Source organism: Podarcis cretensis, assembly GCF_951804945.1.
Source record: "Podarcis cretensis genome assembly, chromosome: 5".
Taxonomy (NCBI): domain Eukaryota; kingdom Metazoa; phylum Chordata; class Lepidosauria; order Squamata; family Lacertidae; genus Podarcis; species Podarcis cretensis.
In genome coordinates, this window is record NC_137174.1 from 36,256,426 (window position 1) to 36,278,180 (window position 21,755).

General features: G+C 43.9%; 1 protein-coding gene across 3 annotated transcripts; it reads left to right on the plus strand.

Annotated features, from left to right (window-relative positions):
- The first annotated feature begins 334 nt into the window (after positions 1-334).
- LOC307216273 (lysosomal acid lipase/cholesteryl ester hydrolase-like) lies at positions 335-21,031 on the plus strand. 3 transcript variants are annotated; one of them, XM_079976380.1, is made up of 10 exons: positions 335-601; positions 1,545-1,757; positions 10,219-10,336; positions 12,079-12,277; positions 12,433-12,542; positions 13,741-13,877; positions 14,920-15,060; positions 16,827-16,898; positions 19,450-19,521; positions 20,494-21,031. In XM_079976380.1, the coding sequence occupies exons 2-10, from the start codon at positions 1,554-1,556 to the stop codon at positions 20,725-20,727; spliced, it is 1,287 nt and encodes a 428-aa protein (XP_079832506.1). In that variant the 5' UTR covers positions 335-601; positions 1,545-1,553; the 3' UTR covers positions 20,728-21,031. The 3 variants fall into 3 exon arrangements, with proteins under 3 accessions (XP_079832506.1, XP_079832507.1, XP_079832508.1); XM_079976381.1 differs by having other exon boundaries at positions 336-601; positions 1,616-1,757; XM_079976382.1 differs by having other exon boundaries at positions 336-601; positions 1,631-1,757.
- The last annotated feature ends 724 nt before the right edge of the window (positions 21,032-21,755 follow it).

Genomic DNA, 21,755 nt, shown 5'->3' on the forward strand with positions numbered 1-21,755 from the left:
CAAACGCATGTTGTATTTTTAGACGGACATCATGAAATCCACTTAAGGCTCTCTCAGCCATGTATCGACATTCGCACGCAGTCTCTGTGGGCTGTACCGAACTCTTTACAAACAGTAATGAAGGAGGTAATAATGAGTTGCTAGCTTGGATTTGAAGAACTGCTTTTGGTCTCTTCAAAAGGCTGCGATGATAGCGGGGGTGGCGTGGCCCCGGCCGCAATTTTGTGGTGGCGTCACAGCAGGCTCCTTCAACTGAGCAGGGCTCCGCGCCAGAAGGAGCGTGCCTGCTTGCAGCTCCGCTCCCGAGTCACGCCCAATCCGGGAAACAGGAGAGTGGGCAGCGACGCTGCCCGGCGTAAGAGAGCAACCCTCCGGTGTACCTTCTTGAGGACTGCTATTCATCCAGAACTTTTAGCACACTCCCGTTTTATAAACGATTCTGCGAAGCTCAGTCGGGTCTCTGCACTTCTTTTGAGAGAGGACGACAAACTCGCCTAATAACTTAAGCTGTCCAAATAACGTTAGCAATTGCACTTTAGGAACTCTAGCCCAAAGTAAAAAATTGCAACTGTAACCAAGAAGGGTGAGAATCCTGCTTTAGGTGAGTAGTCTGTTTGTATATATAGATTTCCTTCCATGGGGGGGGGGGGTTAACTCCGGGAAATATCGTTCTAGGCTTGGAGAAAGGAAGCTACTCTGATCAACAAAAATAATAGTTCAGGCTTTTGAAATATTTTAGATGATGAGGCAGTGCTCTGGGAATGGTGAACAGAAGACTTCTCCCCCATTGGGGGGTGTATTTTACAGAACCACTGTATGCATACAATGCATGAAGATGACTGGGAAGTTTTGTTAGTGGAACCACACAGGTCTTGAAAACAGAGACTTGTAGTGCTACATCCCTGAAATCCCAGGGGACTTAGGAATCACTGGATCTCCCTCCCCAAGAGCAGAGAGAGATAGAGATAGTTGATCTAGAAGAGCGAGATCAGATGCTGTAGCTCCCCTACACACCACCACAGAAACTTCCATGGTCCTTGAACTACAAATTTTGGAGCTGTAGTATCAGAAGGACCTTAAAAGAAGAGGGAGCTGGTGCCTGGTGAGAGATTTGCAACATGCTGAGGGCAAACCAGAGGAAGACTTGGATCTGAAGGATCCAGAACTTTACCAGTCCCTCAACACATCCCCCTAACCACAGATAAAGCTACCAGGAACTGGTGTGGTTTTCCCCATTGTTCCCAAATTTGAGCAAGGAAAGAAAATGCTGGGAAACAACATAAGAGTCCAACTGATATTTATTTTTTAATTATTTCAGCATGAATCTCAGAGAGAGAAAAATGCTTTAAATGATGCTCTGATCACATGTTATCCAAGGTCATAGCTTTCCTATCTGTTTTACATCCCCGCCCCCATTCCCAACACATTCTTACATCTCCTCCTTTATGTCAAAAAGGATCCGCCAGGGAATTACATTGGTTTCAGAATTTTCTTTCATGTTAACCAAAAGTTTTGGGCACATCATTTCTGCTTTAAATCGGCAGGAACCACATATGATACTACTACTACTACTACTACTACTACTACTACTGTTGTTGTTATTGTTATGCAACAGCATTGTTCCATACAGGTTGAAGATGTGGGGCTTTATTATAGTAGCATGTTTGTGCCAAGGAATTTACAGCTCAGAAGAATTCAAAGCTTCAGAAAAACCTGTGACTGCACATACAGTGGATCCTGAGTGTTTTATGAATGTTGTAAGTAAGACATACTTTTGACTGCTATTTCTTTGTCATTAAACTAAGAGAGATAAAAAGGAATCACCAGTGCTTGTGCCAAAGTACTAGGGGCTATTTCAGATACTACTAGTAAGTATCTATGGGTAGTAATAAACAGGGAAGGGTGATGCCATCAGGCACATTGGGACAGGCTTGTTTACAGAAATTAGAAATTAGAGGAAATGCTTAGTAACAGAGGAGACACCATCCAGGGCTTTGGGGACACAGGTCCAGGGGTATTGGGCATCAAATAAGGGATGGCTCAGTCAGTAGATCACGAGACTCTCCAAGAGTGGTGTGAGAAATACAGCTGCATCTGTAAAGGAACTCTGACCAAAAAGAAGGAAGGCAATACCGGCTTTTACCCTGAAGCAACAGAAACCCCCTTCAGGCCTGTGGTCCAAATCCAGACTTGAATCATTAGGAGCTTAGGTACCTGGTTGGAACACCATCTTTCTGTCTAAAACTCAGCTCTTAAAAACACTTTGTTCTCACCAAATCCATGTCAAAGGAGAGGTTTTTGGATAGGAGATGATTCTGTGCTGGGAGAATACACATACTGAGATTTTGGGGGAAATGACTAGTTCTGTCTTAAGCAGTAGGATTTTCTGCCAAGCAACAAGGAAATTTGTCAAGGATTTAAGATAATGCCTCTGTTGGGTACATAACGCCCCTTAGGGAGCTGCCAAAATTATGCAATCAGTGCCTAGATTGCTGCAGTATAGACTTATGTCCAAGTTTTTAAAATGGGGGTGGGGAGAGTAGCCCAGGTTGCCTTTTTGGTTGCCAAATCCTCAGCTGGTCTGCCACACATGCACACAATCTACTACAGTAATCTCAAAATCCTTTTTCCTCCTGCTTCTGTACAGTAACTCCCCACAGTCCCATCACAGCTTCCAGAATCTCTAGCAGCACAGCAATGGATCATTAGAAGTTACAGTTGAACTTCTGGCCCAAAACTGCTATTCTCATATTTTTCCAATGAAAAGGAAACCTTGTTTTTGTTTGTTTGTTTGTTTGTTTGTAAAATTGTCAACCACCCTTTGGTAAATTATTCAGCTCCCAGCCACTTAGTTATATTTGCTTGGTTGCTTATTTGCTTTTCAGTTAAACCCATGAAAAAAAATGTTTAACATGCATACTCAGAAATCTTCAGCTCAGATGACCTGCTGTCAGAGAGTGAGTGGAACCTGAAATGTTCCTGGATGCTGTGGGATACTTTCCAGGGAAAAAGCTGGTGATCCAGCTTTGAAGCCCTGATCTTCCTATGGAACCCAGAGATAAAAGAGGCAGTTGACAGGTTAGGCTCCTGAGTGTCCTCTCCAGCAGTTTAGAGCCCGAGCAGCTCCTTAGTACTCCGAGGAGCTCCAAGCTATGAAACTAGCCAGACAGAAACTAAAGTAGCACAATTCTTGCTCTGCTGCCAAAAAGAACACATAATCCTGCCTAAAAGGTAAAGGTAAAGGTACCCCTGCCCGTACGGGCCCGTCTTGACAGACTCTGGGGTTGTGCGCCCATCTCACTTAAGAGGCCAGGGGCCAGCGCTGTCCGGAGACACTTCCGGGTCACGTGGCCAGCGTGACATCGCTGCTCTGGCGAGCCAGAGTCGCACACGGAAACGCCGTTTACCTTCCCACTGGTAAGCGGTCCCTATTTATCTACTTGCACCCGGAGGTGCTTTCGAACTGCTAGGTTGGCAGACGCTGGGACCGAGCAGCGGGAGCGCACCCCGCCGCAGGGATTCGAACCGCCGACCTTTCGATCGGCAAGCCCTAGGCTCTGAGGCTTTAACCCACAGCGCCACCTGCGTCCCATAATCCTGCCTACTATGTGGCAATACAGGCAGTGAAAATGCTCATTTTGCACCCTCGTATTGGAGTTATTTTGTATGATCTGGGGCTTACTGAGACCCAGTGTGAGGGATGGACCTCTGGAGCCCTCAAAGACCCACTGTGATCAACTGGCTTATGCACTTAGAGCATCAGGTTTCTCAACTCCAGAGTAATGTTGACTCGGCACTTGTTGCAACTCCTGTTTTGTGGGATCAGTTTTACCTGATGCAGGTGAAATTATTCTTAGATCTCAGGGCAGTTGCATCCAAGCACATGCCCCCTTGCCCCCTGTCCCTCCTAAATCTAGCAGAGGGGGGCTAATTGGTTGGTTGGGTCTGTTGATTAGCAGTATCCAGTGCACAGCGGAATGATGAGGAATATGTGCACATACTCTATATTGCTTTATTTACATTTTAAAAGCTGGTAGATTACAGAAAAACATCTTTGCCTCTGCCGGAGCAGAAAAGGCATCCTCTCTCCTCTGAAGCACAGAGAGACTATCCTCAGTCTCATCACTGTCATCAGGATAACATTGGAAAATACCCACATTCTCCCCCCACTTGGCATTGTACTCAACACTTCTTGTGAGCTTAATTGTCTTAGAGTCAGTCATCCTGTAAGAACCTTTCTCATAACCTAGAAAGATACCATGCAATCCACGCTTGTCTAACTTGGAGTTTTGTGGTGAGTGAACCCACATGTCAGAACCAAAAATTTTCATGTGTTTGATGTATGGCTTCTTGCCAAACATCTTCTCATAGGGGGTACAACCAATCGCTGAAGATAACCTGCGATTATAACTGTAAGTGAAACATGAGAGAGCTTCGGCCCAATAACTCTCTGGAAGATTTGCATCATGTAGCAAGGTTTTTAACCCTTGAAGCAATGTTTGATTTGCCCTCTCGCAAAGTCCATTCTGCCATGGCGAGTGAGGACTAGACAAATCGTGTTGAATTCCTTTCTCAGTCAGAAAAGCTTCAAACTGCTGAGAAGTGAATTCCCCCCGCGATCTGTGAAAAGAATTTTTACCTTCTTACCATGCACATTTTCCAACCAAGCACAGAATTCCTTGAACCTAGGAAAAGCCTCTGATTTCTGCTTGAGATTGTACACATAAATATACCTGGAAAATGCATCAATGAGAACCATGAAGTACCTATTTCCACCCAAAGAGGGCGCTAGTGGTCCAACCAAATCAGCATGAATAATTTGGTATGGTTCGGTAGCTTGCCTACTAGACACCTTACCTTTCGCAGCCATTTTCACCTTGTTTGCTGCGCATGCCTTGCACTTCATGTGGTACCTGCAGGGTTTAATAGTCATACCTTCAACCAAGGCAGGCATTTTAGATACTGCCTCGAAATTCAAATGACCAAATTTTCGATGAAAATCATGAATACATTCTGCATGCAAACATTTGTTAGAACCTGCAATGCAACAAGTGTCATCCTGCACAACATCATCATAATACAAAACATATAAACGATCAACATATTCAGCATACAATACATAATCATTTTTCTTTGTGATGATCCACCTTTTGTTCTTAAAGGAAACGTCAATGTTCCGCTCATTCAGCTGTCCAACGCTGAGCAGATTATGTTTGGCATCCGGCACATAAAGTACATTCTGTATCGCTAAGTCCAAACTGTGAAGAACAACAGTTCCGTAGCCTTTACTGGGAATTGTGTGGTCATCCGCCTGGTGAATCGCACCTTCCTGCGGTGTAAAAGACACGAACAGTCGCTTATCGTTGCACATGTGGTGCATAGCCGCTGAATCAACAACGAAGAAAGATCTAGACGTCTTCTGGACCTCTGCAACTTTTGGAGTGAAGCGTGAGACCATTGCCTTGGGCTGCGTTGTCCTGGACACCGGACCTTTGCCTTTGCTCTGGCCTTTTCCACGCGATGAGCTTTCGCTGCGCTGCTCTGTTTTGGCCCTGGGATATTTGCATTCCCTCTTCATATGGCCTAGACGTCCACACGAGTAGCATTTCACTGCCTTCAAAGCTTTGGCGCCATCTGGTGGTTCCACTGCATTCTGGGATGACATCTGTGAAGACTCCCCCTTTCCCATGCAGCTATCACCCTGGCAATCTGCTTCATTCTGAATCATGGCAGTATTACAGGCTACTCTGAGCTGAGCATGTGGCTGATCGGCATCAGATTCCCCACTTGCATCAGCCAGCCTTCTGCAGCTAGCCATCTTATGCAGCTTGTTAAAATAAAACATAGTAGATCCAGCTTCTGTCCTCAAGTGAGCCTCTCTCAAAACGTCCCAAATTTCTCTGGCTGAGGTCTTATCACGCAATAGACAGAGCTCTTCTAGGGATACTATCAATGTAAGAGTTCCCCTTGCTTTGGAATCTTTAGCTTTCCATGCATCTGTAATTGGAGCTGGGGGGGTGTCTGTAATAACTTCAAACAGACCCTCTTTCCGCAGAATAGCCTCTGCATAGAGAACCCAGTCCGCATAATTTTTCTTATTGAGCTTGGGAATCCCACAAGCATCCTGAAGGGCCATCATGACTCTGGCATTAGCCTTCTGCGTCATCTCTGCTGCTTTAAACAAGCTGTTTTATACAAGCTGCGTCTGTGCTGCTTCAAGCCTCATTCCAAAGGCAAGTTCAAAAGAGCTTTCCCTCTGCTGCCCTAAATCATGCTGCGTCACTGTTATCTGCAGCTGCTTCAGCCCAAAAGCAGCAAAAGTTACTTTCGATTTCCCCAGCATAGCCGCTGCCTGTTCCCGGCAAACGGACATAAAAGTTCAAAGTCCAGCCATAAAGCCATTAATTAGATGCTGGCAGGCTGCCCGGAGCAGTAGCACATACCTCATCAATCATCTTGACGCGCAGAGCAGATAGCGTCCGATCCGTCCCTTTGCATTCCGATCCTTTTGCCTGCATCAGATGACTGCGTCTTTCTTCTGGGCCCGATAACCAAAATGTTGATTAGCAGTATCCAGTGCACAGCGGAATGATGAGGAATACGTGCACATACTCTATATTGCTTTATTTACATTTTTAAAGCTGGTAGATTACAGAAAAACATCTTTGCCTCTGCCGGAGCAGAAAAGGCATCCTCTCTCCTCTGAAGCACAGAGAGAAACACACTGTGTGAGAACAGTGAAAAACAGGAAACCAGTGTACGTCACATCCAGCCTCCCTTTCCCGTGAGAAACTCCAACAGTACTCTGACTGGAATGTAAACATTGTCTTGTGACAAGCACTTCGCTGCACAGTGAAGAGAGCAGAAACCAACAGGGTCGAGAGTGTGGTTAATGCTTCACAGCATGAGAGGGAGGTCCTTGCTGCATTGAAAGAGGTAGTAGTGTGACTTCTCCTAAGGAGAAATGGTCTAGATGCTTTGGATTAGAACAGCTACCAGTCAGTGGTCAATATCCCCTTTTGGGGAAAAGTGGTGGAGCAACTGAAGACATTCTTGGAGGACACAGGTGAGTTCAGGACTGGCCTTGGTCACCCTGATGGATGACCTTTGCAGAGAGTGGGATGGAGGAATGTGACCTTGCTCCTTTTTGATCTCTTGTTGGCACTTGATACCATTGCTTATGGTATACTCGTGGACCAGCTCCAAGGAACTCAAATTTGGGGCACTGCATTACAGTGGTTCCAATCCTACCTTCATGACCAAGTCCAGACAGTAGCATTGGGAGAGGGCCTTTCAGCCCGCTGGTGGCTATCTACATGAAGCCATTGGGAGAGGTGAAATGGATGAGAAAAAAACAAGCTGAACTTGAATCCTGGCAAGAAGGAGGCACCATGGGTAAGAAGCTCCCATGTCTGAATATTTAACCAGTTGCCTACTGTGAATGAGGCTGCACTCACCCTGAAGGAGTGGGTTCACTGTTTGGGGATGCTTCTGGATCCATCTCTTTCACTGGAGGCTCAGGTAGCCTCAGTGGCTAGAACTGCTTTTCACCAACTGCAACTGGTTTGACAGCTGTGGCCATTCCTGGGCTGGGAAAGCCTCGCCACAGTGGTTCATGCAATGGTTACTTCAATACTGGATTACTGCAATGCATGCTAAGTGGGGCTTGCCTTGCGCTTGACCTAGAAGCTGCAACATGATTGCTGGCAGGAGTGAGGCTATATCAGCATATAACACCTGTGCTCAGAAATCTACACTGGTCACCAATTTGCTACTGGGCCAAGTTCAAGGTGTTACAATTAGTATATAAAGCCCAACAGAACTTGGGAACAGTTTACCTACTAGATGTGCCCACTCAATCACTTTGATTGGTGGAATCGGCAGTACTACAGTTGCCACATGATTTTCAGAGTGAATCACCCTATGCTAAAAGTAAGAAATCACCAGCTGTTTAGTGGTATTCAATTCCAGAAGTTTCAAAAATAATGTACTGCAGCCGCACTTTCAGAAAGGACTAGTAATTGAGGAACAATAATTGAGGAACAAAGAATTATCAACTTGAATGAAATCCCGATAAGATTCTTTTTAAATAAGGAGTGAACACAAATTCTTGACAGAAGCTCTTTCATTCCGGTGGGAACATCCAGAGGGAATTCTCTTTACATACAAGGGAAAGAAACAACAATGTGTGGAAGTAATGAAAGTCACATCATTTGTGAGAAAATATAAAAAAGGCTTTTGAGAACTAGTAGAATGTCAGCTTTTAAACCTCCCCCCCTTAAATCTTCTCTTTTCCTTTCCTTCCTTTCTTCCCTCCTCCTCCTTTCCTTCTTGCTCCTCTCCATCTCTACCTATCTACTTCTTCACCTTCTTCTCTTTCTTCTACTTCAAAGAGGGTCTGGGACACAAGTCAGGCAGTCCTAAGCAGCTACCTAATAAAGCAAAATGCATATTTGAAACATTCAAATGAAATTAAAAAACTGGAAAAAGTAAATGAGTTAGTAAGGAAAGAAAAAGATTTATTACAAAAACCTATAAATAATGAAATATTGTGTTGTTGTTGTTGTTGTTTAGTCGTTTAGTCGTGTCTGACTCTTCGTGACCCCATGGACCAGAGCACACCAGGCACTCCTATCTTCTACTGCCTCCCACAGTTTGGTCAAACTCATGTTTGTAGCTTCGAGAACACTGTCCAACCATCTCGTCCTCTGTTGTCCCCTTCTCCTTGTGCCCTCCATCTTTCCCAACATCAGGGTCTTTTCCAGGGAGTCTTCTCTTCTCATGAGGTGGCCAAAGTATTGGAGCCTCAGCTTCACAATCTGTCCTTCCAGTGAGCACTCAGGGCTGATTTCCTTAAGACTGGATACGTTTGATCTTCTTGCAGTCCATGGGACTCTCAAGAGTCTCCTCTAGCACCATAATTCAAAAAAAGAAATATTACAAGAAATTAAATTACGACAAACACAATATTCTATTGTGTTGGTCGCAATTTTATCACTTGTAACATTATATTACAAGAAATTAAATAGAGAGGAAAATAAAAGGAATGAGGCAAAAGAATTTTGAATTTGAAAATAAATCACTTCCAGCTCTAAGATTCTATGAGGATGAACAACAGGGATCTTTAGTTCTTCATTGGCAAAGCACTTGGTTACCTCAGCTACTCACATTCAAAAACACTCCCTGCTATACAGCTGTCATGACACCTACTACTGCATGCTTCCTTCCCACCTTGCCTGCTATAGCTTGCTCAATCACCTCCTCAATAGCAGCTCTTGCTGTTTCCAGTCCTTCAGCACCTTCCTTGAGGATGGAGACAGCAGAGGAGAGAACCTAGAGCAGGCTTCCTCCACCTCGGCCCTCCAGATGTTTTTGGCCTACAACTCCCATGATCCCTAGCTAGCAGGACCAGTGGTCAGGGATGCTGGGAACTGTAGTCTCAAAACATCTGGAGGGCCGAGGTTGAGGAAGCCTGACCTAGAGGTTTCCAAAGCCATGACTCTCAGTATCTACAGGATCTGAGGCCTCCTGCAGCGCTTTCTCCTCCTTCTCCTTGTCTCCCCTGTCTCCTTGTCTCCCCTGCCAGGTCTCTTCCTTCTGACACCCCTCTTCCTCCACCACGAGGGGCACAGTACCTCACAAGTCACTGGCCCCTTCTTTTGGATCCTCCTTCTCCTCCCCACTTGCTTCCTCTGCCCACATGTCCCCCAACACCTTGCGCTCCTGCCTGTTCCTGTTCCTGCTGGTGAGTTAAGTGGGGATGGCAGTGGATCCCTGGAGGATGAATTTGACTATTTGATGAACTATTAATGTTTTATTATGTTTTTATATAGGTTGGAAGCTGCCCAGAGTGACTGGGGCAACCCAGTCAGATGGGTGTGATTAAATATAAATATAAATATAAATATAAATATAAATAATGAATAGGATATCTATGTTAATTGGAGAAATGTGGGAGCATATGTCATGGTTGAGGCTAAAACTTCCCTTGATGCTTTGCCGGCCAGGGCTCCCTCTAGCTCATGGCAGAGCTCCTTGTAGCTGCTTTCTATCTGCTTGGGTGAAGCTGGAAACTCAGCTGTGGTGAATTTCCCTACTGATGGTGCACCTACTTGCTAACAGAGACAGGTGGGCAGAAGGAAGGATGGACGGATGGATGGACAGCACTTAATTACAAAGGAGATGCCTTCAAGCAAACCCATTCTGTTTTCTCCCCAGAGTGAGATTATCCATTATCATGGATACCCAAATGAGGAACACCATGTTGAGACAGAAGACGGATATATACTTACAGTCAACAGAATACCTTGTGGAAGATACTGTGATGCAGACAAAGGTAATTCCGTGGGAAAGGGTAACACCATAACACTGACAAGCCCTACCCCATCACACCCTCAGATTTGCAAATTTTGGCTATAATCCTAATCCCAACTGTGTGTAATTAAGCACTGTTTAATTAAGTAGGAATTAAGTGTTGAGTCCATTAATTAGTCCCTTCATTGATTATCTGGTAAGTGAAGGTTTGCAGCTCAATGCTAGAGTAATGTTGACATTTGCAAACAAGTTAATAATGGACATTGGTATGCAAGGGCAACACAGGAAAAATGCATTGTCGTGCCATATGTGAAGCAAAGCCTCTTGAACATTGTGATCTACACATTTCAAATGAAGTGTCTTGGGCAGAACAAGTAAAGATGTGAACTGGACTAACTTCCACTGACAGTTAATTGGATGATCCAGATCCATTTCAATCTGGTTTCAGGCCTGGTTATGGGACAAAAACAGCTTTGGTCATCTTAGTGGATGACTTACACCAGGAACTGGACAAAGGTAATGTGTCCCTGTTGGTTCTGCTGGACCTCTCAGTGCCTTTCAGTCCCATTGACCATGATATTCTTCTGGGTTGCTTTGCAAGGATGAGATTGGGAGGCAATGTTTTACAATGGCTCTGTTCCTTCCTGAAGGGGCAAACCCAAGAGATGGTCTGGAGACTCCTGTTTGACACGATGGCCATTGGCCTTCAGTGTCCCTCAGGGTTTTCTTCTGTCCCCCATGCTATTGAAACATTTACATGAAACTGCCAGGAGAGGGTGTCCGGCATTTGGGGGCTCAGTGTTACCAGTATGCTGATGACACCCAGCTCTATTTTGACTTTCCACCTAAATCTAAGGAAGTAATCTTGGTTCTAAACCAGCATCTGTCATCAGTAATAGATGAGGGTGGACAAACTGAAACTTAATCCAGACAAAACAGGGGTACTTTTAGTCAGTCAGAAGGCAGAACAGGGAATAGGGATTCAACCTGTGAAGACACAGATTCGCAATTTGGGAATGCTCCTGGAAGCATGGATGCTCAGGTCTCTGTGGTGGCCAGGAGTGCATTTGCACAGTTAAAGCTAGTGCGCCAAGTGTGCCCATTCCTTGAGACATCTGATTTGGCCTCAGTGACACACACTAGCAGAAGGACATCAATGCAATGTACTGTATATGACCTATAAAGCCCTACACAGCTTAGGTCCAAGCTATCTGAAAAAAAATGGTATTCCCTCATATTAACGTGCCCAGGTTTTGAAATTTTTTGGAGAGGACTTTCTCTCCATCCCACCACCCTGACAGGCATGTTTGGTGGTGACCTGGGAGAGGGCCTTCTTGGTGACTGCTCCCAGACTCAGAACTCCCTAGGGAAGCTAGACTGGCTCCATCCTTGCTGTCCTTCTGCCAGCCGGTGAAGATAATCTTGTTCCAACAGGCAATTGGGAATTGGCTGCTTTTAATGAAAGGGCTGGTGCCGTGCCGTTTTTCTTGTAATTGCTGGTATATTTTAAACAGATTTTATATATGTATATAGTTTATAATTCTATCAATATTTAATTGTATAGTAATGGTTGATTTTTCTATGTTTTAAGCAGTTCTTGTGTTTATCTGTAAGTTGCCTTGAGACCCATCATGGGAAAAAGTGGGGTATAAATAAATAAGTTAATAAGAATACATCAAATTGTTTCCTTCCCACACTGAAAATTGGAGTCCCTTATATAGAATATAACAGGCCGTTAACAAAGCATCTCTTACTATTTTACAGGTCCACGGCCCAGTGTGTTTTTGCAACATGCTTTGCTTGGAGATGCTACCCACTGGATTTCGAACTTGCCCAGCAACAGTTTGGGTTTCATATTGGCAGACACTGGGTATGATGTTTGGCTTGGAAACAGCAGAGGAAATCTTTGGTCTTCAAATCATAAAACAATGAGAAGAAATGAAAAGAAATTCTGGAAGTTTAGGTAAGAAAACAAAGATGGTGGATTATGTCATCACATTATCCATGTAGATATTTTTCTTTGGTTTGTGCTAATCCTTGCCTCTTGTTTATCCATTACTAATGCTAATACATCACCAGTGCTTGCTCATGCATTATTGTGTGCATTTCTCTCTCTAGTTTTCATGAGATGGGATACTATGACCTTCCAGCTGTTATACACTTCATTCTGAATAAAACCGGGCAGGAACAACTATATTACATAGGCCATTCTGAAGGCTCCACAAGTGGTATGTTGCAGAATGCAGGCTGTTTTCACATGAGCATCACAATGGGATGTGGAGATATTGTTCCAATGACACACTGAGAAAAACCAGATCTAGAAAGAAACAAAGCTGTCAGGGGGAAGCACAGCATACAGCCAGCTTCTGCTATGATTTGGGTGTTTGTTTGTTTTTTGAATTGGGTGCCTTTTTCTGAGGCCAAAAAGGTGCCAGATTCAAAAAGCGCAGTCCTGGGATGGAAGAACCACTGCGCTTGGAAGGAACTCCCAGTTTGTTCTTTGAAGCCAGAGCCACAACTTGATTTCAAATTGTGGCTGCAAAGAGAGAATCTTCCCCTAAAGCCATGGCTTGGTTTAAATGCAGGGCTGTAGAGGAAGAAAGGGAAAATCTGTGCTCCTAATTCTTCCTTTGCAGCTGCAGGTTTCAACTCGACATAACTGGCATCAAATGTGCCGTATCGGGGAGTGAGAATGTTGAGTCTCTAACTTGTCAGCAGAATCCACTTTCCCACCCCTGGTTCAGTAGGAAATTGCCTGATACAAACTGTGGATGCACATAGCTCAGTACTGTTCACACTAGGGATGGAGAACTTGTGGAATATTTGTTGTTACACTGTCACTCCCATTATTCTTGACCATTAGTCATCCAGGCTGGGGGTCCAACATGTTCTGGAAGGCAACAGGTTCCCTATCCCCAATCTACACTGGATAGGAGCTTCTCTCCACATTCTTGGACAGGTATCTCAGACAGCCCTCACATGGACCAATGTACATCATCCTAGTTAAAAAGGGCAGAGCAGCAAGTGGAACTGAGCTATCCACCCCCTTGCATTCAGCAAGGCTCCCCTTCTTTATTTAAAAGATTTATATTTTGCTTTTCAATCAAAATGCTTCCCAAAGTGACCTACAAAAATGAACACAAATAAATCATAATACATTTTAAAAACCAGATTAAAAACAGGCATTGAATTCCATTTTAGACAGTACAAAATATTATGAAAACCAGCATAAACTAACATGACCATTCCAACCCACCAAGACACCAACTAGCCATTAAAAGGCCCAACAGGAATGGAATATAAATCTAAAGGCACTCAACATGAAGGAAGACAATTACATTTTTATCAACTGCAAGGACTATAAGTATTCTAGAAAGGTGAAGAAATTGACAGCTTGCTGATTTAGGATAAATTTTATTTTCTCAGGTTTCATAGGATTCTCTACTCGGCCAAAACTGGCGGAAAGAATCAAAGTATTTTTTGCTTTGGCACCTGTAGCCACAGTGACATTTTGCACAACCCCACTCACAAACCTAGCGCATATTCCTGAGGTGATCATACACGTAAGTCTTTCTGGGCACTATTTATATGAGCACAGATTAGGCACAGAGTTGAGTAAAGATCTATATTCATAGTCCATATGTGTGTGTGTGTGTGTGTGTGTGTGCGCGCGCACACACACACACACGTATATGCTAGTGCCATCACCCTGCTCTCATTTGTTTGCCAAACTCAGCGTGCCCCGCTATTCTTCCCTAAGGCCCTAAGAGTGCTGTAACAGTTTCTTATAATTTACTAAGGAGTGTCCCATTAGATCTATGGTGGGGGAAGGCAAAGCAGGAAGTGGCACTCTCAGGTATGAGGGATCTCTTGGCCCCCTTCAGCACTCTGGCCACTATCCCCAGCCACAGCAGTTATTCTCCTGTCCAATCCAACCTGCCATATTTGCTGGTCCTACTGCAGTCTCATTGACATTTGCAATGAAGGAAAAGGCATGCAGCCTGGTTTGTGTTGCAGGTTGGGAGCTCTCCCCTATCCAGTGTGGGCAGGAAAGTTTGCATAGAATATGCTCTTCCTCCCAAGCACAGTACCACTGAGGGAATTGGGAAGCAGCTCCAACTGAGGTGTCATCTGGAAGCAGCGGAAATGCCCTGAGAGGAACCTGAGCTAGAGAGTAGGAGGTGCTTGAAGCACATCTGGGCTCTCCTTCGAGAGCTTTGGAGCTGCCTCCCTCCCTCCCTCCCTCTGCTCATTGGCAGCAGGGCTGGACTTGTGGCATCAGGACTTTAAGCAGCCCTCTGTCTATGTGAAAATGATGCTAATAGAAAATAGGAAATGAGCTATGCTACATAATGACATAGGAAGCAGGAAAGGCACTTAAGTGCTATGGAATGATGCGGCTTGGCTGACTCCTCTTCCACATCCTGGCAGTGCCAGTTGCAAAATGGGCATCTACTGGCAACCCAGTAGCAGCCTGAGAAACCACTATAGACTTCCTTCCCTCCTGCCTCCATACACATTCCTCAACAGTGGGAGTCTGTGGGAATAGGGTGTTGATCTTTATTTGGTTTAGTGGTAGCTAATTTCAAATATATTATTTTTCAGGCAATATTTGGCCAGAAAAATATTTTTGATTATGCTATACGTTGGAAAACGCCAGTCTCTAGGTTTTGCACTTATCTGCCTAAATATTGTGCCAAAGTTATTTCCTTTGTGGCTGGATATAACACCCCCAATTTCAACCTGGTAAGTTATATTCTTGTCTTTGTAACACTTAATGGAAATTTTAGGGGAGCTTGTGTTTAAGTAGGTTAGGTATAAGGGAAAGAGACTGATGACCCTGGAAGTCAAGCTGGAACCATGACACATACCAAAAACAACAACAAAAGAGTTGCGGGCAGGGACAGCACCAGATTTCAGGGTGCTCTTGGCTCAGTGTTATTGATGGTCCCCAGAACACACACAAAGCAATTTCATAGATTTATGGGAATTAAATTTTAGGTAAATCAAAATGGCAGGTGGCCACTGGGGGTGGGGGCAAAGCTTGGCTCCCATTCAAACGTGGCACTACCACCCACTAACCACTAAAATGGGTTCGCGGTGAGCTGGGTAGATACCAGACAGACAACATGGACCTGGTTCTGGAGCTTTATGCACAGCCACTATATTGTTGCCATTGCTTATATGTTACACACCCAATCCCCTGAAGTGAGTTGCAGTCCAAGTGGCAAGGGCAGGGCAAGACCTTCTGCCCCTGAAGGTTGATTCTTTCTCTTGAAAACTAGCCCTGCAATCCCAGGTGAGTTTATGATGAGCAAACATGCTTAGGCACATTTTGTTGGTTTCTGCTCTCTTCACTGTGCAGCGAAGTGCTTGTCACGAGACAGGTGTTTACATTCCACAGTCTGTGCTGTTGGAGTTTCTCACGGGAAAGGAGACTGGATGTGACGTACACTGGTTTCCTGTTTTTCACTGTTCACACTGTGTTTCTCTCCATGCTTTAGAGGAGAGAGGATGCTTTCTCTGCTCCGGCAGAGGCAAGATGTTTTTCTGTAATCTACCAGCTTTGAAGTGTAAATAAAGTAATATAGAGTATGTGGCACGTACTCCTCATCATTCCGCTGTGCTTGGGACACTGCAAATTCAACACATTTGACTTTGAGGTACTTCCTGTTGTTGGATTAGAAACAACAACAGCAACAAATAAATAAATAAAAATTTCCTACCTCATCCTTCCTCCCTAGAGGGAGCACATGAATGGTAGAACAATAGAATTTAAAATAAATAAAAAGCATATTGTAAATAATTAAAAACATCTATGACATATAGATTGTTTGGGGTTGCTGGAGTTGAGGATATATTATATCTAAGCTTAATGAGTGCTTAAGCTTTGTTATGTAAAAGCTTCCAGGTTGAAATTATTGAAATGTGGAAATGGATTACCATTTCTCTCCTCTGTCTAGGGGTAGCAAAGAATTCCCATTCCACCTTTATGATGAACATTTGTTTCATCACACAAGTTCTCAGGAAGGAACACAGATCTGCATCACTTTCCTTCTAATTCTGTGCACAAAGTATTGTTATGTATTGCTATGCATTCATGGGGAAGTCATGCAAATGCATCTAATCCATCATGGCAATTTTGTTGACCCCTGTCAATCCAAGAGGCTTCCTGTAAGTACACATGCACTCTTGCACTATGGATGAGAAGCTGAAATGGATAGGCAGGAAGCCCTAATGGACTGTGAGCTTCCTGAAGCATGTCTGAACCACAGATTCCCTTCGAATTCTAGTCCTACAGTCAGACTGGGCTGGCAAACCTGTGGTCCTGTAGTTGTTGTTGGACTCTATCTGTACCTCATCTTCAGACATCATGACTGTTGTATATTCATTTCTCTGGGAAAAAGAAAGGTCTTTGCATGCTGTTGAAAAGGGAAAAGTGTAAATATCAGGTGAGGCTTCCAGAACAGAGCATCATAGCAGCGTAAGCCATGTAGACTGTTCTATTTCAGAGCCGAATGGACGTGTATGGAAGCCATTCTCCTGCTGGAACATCTGTGCAAAATGTGATTCATTGGAAACAGGTATATTGAATTTTCAAATATTATGTTTATTCAATATTTATTAAAATGCCATTGAAGAAATTCATCATAGTGCTATGTCAATTGATCTGGCAAGACAAGCATTTTGGTTTACCAGACAAAATGATCCCCACTCTCCTCCTCCCCCCAAGCTGTTCCATGGGTCCTCTTGACACACACACACACACACACACACACACCCTGAGCCAACTTGAGAGGAAGGGGGAGGCATGCAGGGGGGAAATACCCCTGTTTGGGGGTTTCCTCCCCATGTGTAATTGAAATTTCAGAAAGGTAGCTCCATGCAAGGACTTTCATGCTAGCCAGCTTTACAATTCCCTTCCCCCCCCCCCAAAAAAGACTTTTTTTCTAATGACTGAAGCGCGCACACACACACACACACACACACACACCTATGGGGTTGCAGCACTCGTCTTGCTTTCAGGCCAAGGGAGCCAGCATTTATCCACAGACAGTTTTCCGAGTCATGTGGTCAGCATGACTAAACTGCTTCTGGAACAACGGGACACCGTGATGGAAGCCAGAGGGCACGGAAAGGCCGTTTGGCTTCCCGCTGCAGCAGTACCCATTTATCTACTTGCACTTTGATGTGCTTTCAAACTGCTAGGTTGGCAGGAGCTGGGACAGAGCAACAGGAGCTCACTCCATTGTGGATATTTGAACCACCAACCTTCTGACTGGCAAGCCCAAGGAGGCACAGTGGTTTAGATCACAGTGTCACCTGCACCCCTGTTCTGTTCTGTATATGTATTGGACTGTGTGCAGTTTGCTCACAAGACTTACTCACACATGCACAGAGGTGGAGGAAGGGGGTGCGGGGTGTGTGCACACCACCCCGGGTGTCATTACTGAGGGGGGTGTGACAAAATGAGGGCTTTTTTGTTTTTAAAAATGGCCTCACGAAACTTTTTAGGAGTGACGTGGTGGCTTAGGTGCCTGCAGGTTCCACGCTGCCTGAAATGGCAGCGTGGGACTTGCTTCTGCCTACCGCCTCTCCCTCAGCTGCCCTACAGCTGAGGGGGAGGCGGCGGAGAGGCTCCATGCAGCGGAGAGGCTCGTGGATCTACCCCTTATGGGTAGATCGCCCCACCCCCGGCTGCAGGACACACACCCCTCACCAGGCACCCGAGCGGCTAGCTACACCGCTGCACATGCATACATACAAGATAGAAGTACTAATAAGGAGAAGTACATGAAGCAGAATGCAGCTATAAATAAACCTTACCTTAAAAAGTAGGACCAAAATGAGGGATAGTCGTAAGGGAAGTGTGACACCACCTATGTAACCATAAGGCTAAGACACACACATCAAAGTTCACACAGACACAGGAATCTGGGATTAATTGGGAATGGGGGAGGAGAGAGAGAGAAATCAAAGGTTGGACAAAACAGAGGCTGGACCAACTTTTTCTAAGAAACAGTGTGAGCCCTGCAACTAGAGAGTGTTGCTGAGATTCTAGCCCTGCAGCTCTGAATCAGCCAAGTCCAGATCCCCTCCTCCCACCATGGCATTTTCTTTATCTGATTGTCTTTTGCAACATTTTGGAGAAGGCTGTGTAGGGTCTTATGCACCAAACCAGCACCTTGAACTTAGCCTGGTAGCTAATTTGGCAGGTCAGTTCTTTGAAGTCTGGTTTTCTTATCTAACTTTTCTATTCTATGTTTCGAAACAGTTAACCCAACTCTTCCCCATTCACTTTCTGTATTTCTCCCATCTCACTTTCCCTTGGGCTCTGACTTTCCCACACACCACTAGAGTCTCTTATCTCTGTCATTTTTCAACCCATGCTTTCTACTTGCTTTAAACTGTGCCGAACATCCTATTCCACATCCCTGCTGCCAATCATTCTAGCTCTTCTGTCACAGCAGGATGTTTATTATTTGTGTCTGCAGATTTTGTAGCTATCTACAGAATGGCTGGAAGCAGCTTCCTCCAATGTTTGGAATCAGAGAAAGGATCATGTGGCACATGAAATCTGACTCTATCTAGTACTTCCCAGAAAAGAATGCAATGGGATTCCATCCATGTACTCATATGGAAATAAAGCAACATTTTAAAGAAGCAGTGTATTAATCCATACAGTGGAACCTCGGGTTAAGAACTTAATTCATTCTGGAGGTTTGTTCTTAACCTGAAACTGTTCTTAACCTGAAGCACCACTTTAGCTAATGGGGCCTCCTGCTGCCGCTGCGCCGCTGCTGCACGATTTCTGTACTCATCCTGAAGCAAATTCTTAACCCAAGGTAATATTTCTGGGTTAGCAGTGTCTGTAACCTGAAGCGTATGTAACCTGAAGTGTACGTAACCCGAGGTACCACTGTAGTTGATTTAAAAAATGTTTTCTGGAACTATTAAATGATTATAGACGGATATTCATAATGAGACCATTATAGCAATCTATCCAAAGAACAGGGATAAATAACAGCAGCCTATCTTACAGGGCTGTTATCAAAATTGCTGAAATCCTACATATGACACTTTTTGCATCTTTGGAAATTATACATTTTACAAAAATGCACAATTTATTTCTAGCTGCTTCTGAGAAAACAATTTGAAGGATATGACCATGGTTCAGAGGAAAAGAATATGGAGAAGTACAATCAGGTAGGGCAGTGTTTGAAATTAGAATAACATCTCTGATAGGTATATTGCACATGGAAACTTTTTTGATACTATTTCCCACTTAATACAGATTAGAGGGGGACCACATTAGATTTATGTTCAAAGGCATGCCTATGTCAGGGAGCTAAGCTCAGCCCCCATCCTCACATATTTTTTGCTGTTATCTAAAGTCCATTTTATTATCTTGGGTGTGTTCAAATTTACACACTATTTTAGTAAACATTCTGTTGTGTGCAATTTGGAGGTATTTTACAGGGTTTTTTGTAGTTAGCTTGCTAGTTGACTGAATGTTTTTAAATGTAGTTTAAAATAGGTTTCATTTTCCTAGTTTTTACATTACTATACATAATGTGGAATAACGTCTGGCTGGAATTGTAATTTACAAGTGTAATAACTGAGAGGTAGATTATGAAAAACTATATATGTTTTCAGAAATACAGTGTGCTGAGACACAGTTTATATGCCACTGACAAATGGATTTTGGTTGTGAAAATGGTTCAGTTACATATATAATACCCCAATAATCTTGCCTCTGGATATATTTTACTATATTGCATGCGTAGGCAAACTAAGGCCCGGGGGCCAGATCAGGCCCAATCACCTTATCAATCTGGCCCGTGGATAGTCCGGGAATCAGCGTGTTTTTACATGAGTAGAATATGTCCTTTTATTTAAAATGCATCTCTTGGTTATTTGTGGGGCATAGGAATTCGTTCATTATTTCCCCCAAAAAATACAGTCCACCCTCCAAAAAAGGTCTGAGGGACAGTAGGCCGGCCCCCTGCTGCAAAAGTTTGCTGACCTCTGCTATATTGCTTCAAGGTTCCTGGCCAGAGGGAAGTTACGAGCAACCTGTGTATAGTCCTATTTTGTTTTATAGGTTGCCTTGTTTTTTATATTATCTGCTTGGAAGGAAGTTTTTAGTGGTCATTACTGTTGTTGTTTTATCCCCAGACAAGGCCTCCTGTATACAGGATAGAAGATATTCAAATACCGATTGCAATATGGACTGGAGGGCAAGACTTGTTTGCACAACCAAATGATGTAAAACTATTACGCTCACGGATTACTAACCTCATTTATGAAAAGCATATTCCCGAATGGAACCACCTAGATTTTATCTGGGGAATTGATGCAACTGAGCGCATGTATATGGAGATCATAGAGATAATGAAGAAGTATCCATAGTGCTGGTCAATGATGTTCAGAAGTCTTAGGGAAGGAGAACATGTACACAGAGATCACGGATAAAGCAATTAGAGCTGCTGTAATTGACCACTGAGAATATTCATATTCTTGTTCAGGGGATATCCATAATCTTTGATGCAACTGTACATAGAAATAACTGAGATGATGATGATGAAGAAAAATCTATATACTACACTCAATGCTGCTTTGGAGATGAAGAAATTAATCCCTCTTTCGCAACCTCTTTTCTTTGCAATACCTTTGTAATTTGGCAAGTGTTTAATAAGGTGTGAGCTGAGAGATATTTCGTTAGTTTTCCCTTGATGCAACTATGTTGTTGTAACAAGTTACATATATGGCAAAACAGCACAGTGCTTCCCAAACTTCGGTTGCCTGCTGTTTTTTGGACTACAGTTCCCCTCATCCCTGACCACTGGGTTCTGCTAGCTAGGGATGATGGGAGTTGTAGTCCAAAACAGCTGGAGACCCAAGTTTGGGAAACACTTTTTATTAGTGCTGGTACTACGTACCCTTGAGTACCCCCAAGAGGGGAACCCACTGCTTTCTACTTTACTATTGTGGTGTTGGTCAGAGAAGAAAACAAACTTAATTAGCTGTTTCCTGGGTTTCTTCCCAAACTTGGGTTGCCTGCAGTTTTTTGGACTACAGTTCCCCTCATCCCTGACTACTGGTTCTGCTAGCTAGGGATAATGGGAGTTGCAGTACAGCTCTAGATGGGAAGATGTATCTGTTTGACATTTGAAATGCACAGGGAGAGAGAGAAAAATCCAAACAGCACAATCTAAATAATCTCTGGGCATCTAAAATTGCTCGCTTATTGGCTCCTTCAGTCTTCCGAAGAAAAGAATGGCCTGTGAACACAGCTAGCAGCAAATACTTCCCAGATTATCTTTTAATAAATATTGAAAAGAAAATGATATCTCCTATTATCATTTTGTAGATCTCTGCTGTTAAGTCTTCTGTCTAATTTCAACCTGTCAACCACCCTGTCTGAATTCCCTCTTCCT

Excerpts from the sequence above, each read along its gene's own strand:
- LOC307216273 (XM_079976380.1), top strand. The coding sequence starts at position 1,554 with ATGATACTACTACTACTACTACTACTACTACTACTACTGTTGTTGTTA. Across the intron at positions 12,543-13,740 it reads TTCTGAAGGCTCCACAAGTG|GTTTCATAGGATTCTCTACT; the intron begins GTATGTTGCAGA and ends TTATTTTCTCAG. Across the intron at positions 13,878-14,919 it reads TTCCTGAGGTGATCATACAC|GCAATATTTGGCCAGAAAAA; the intron begins GTAAGTCTTTCT and ends ATTATTTTTCAG.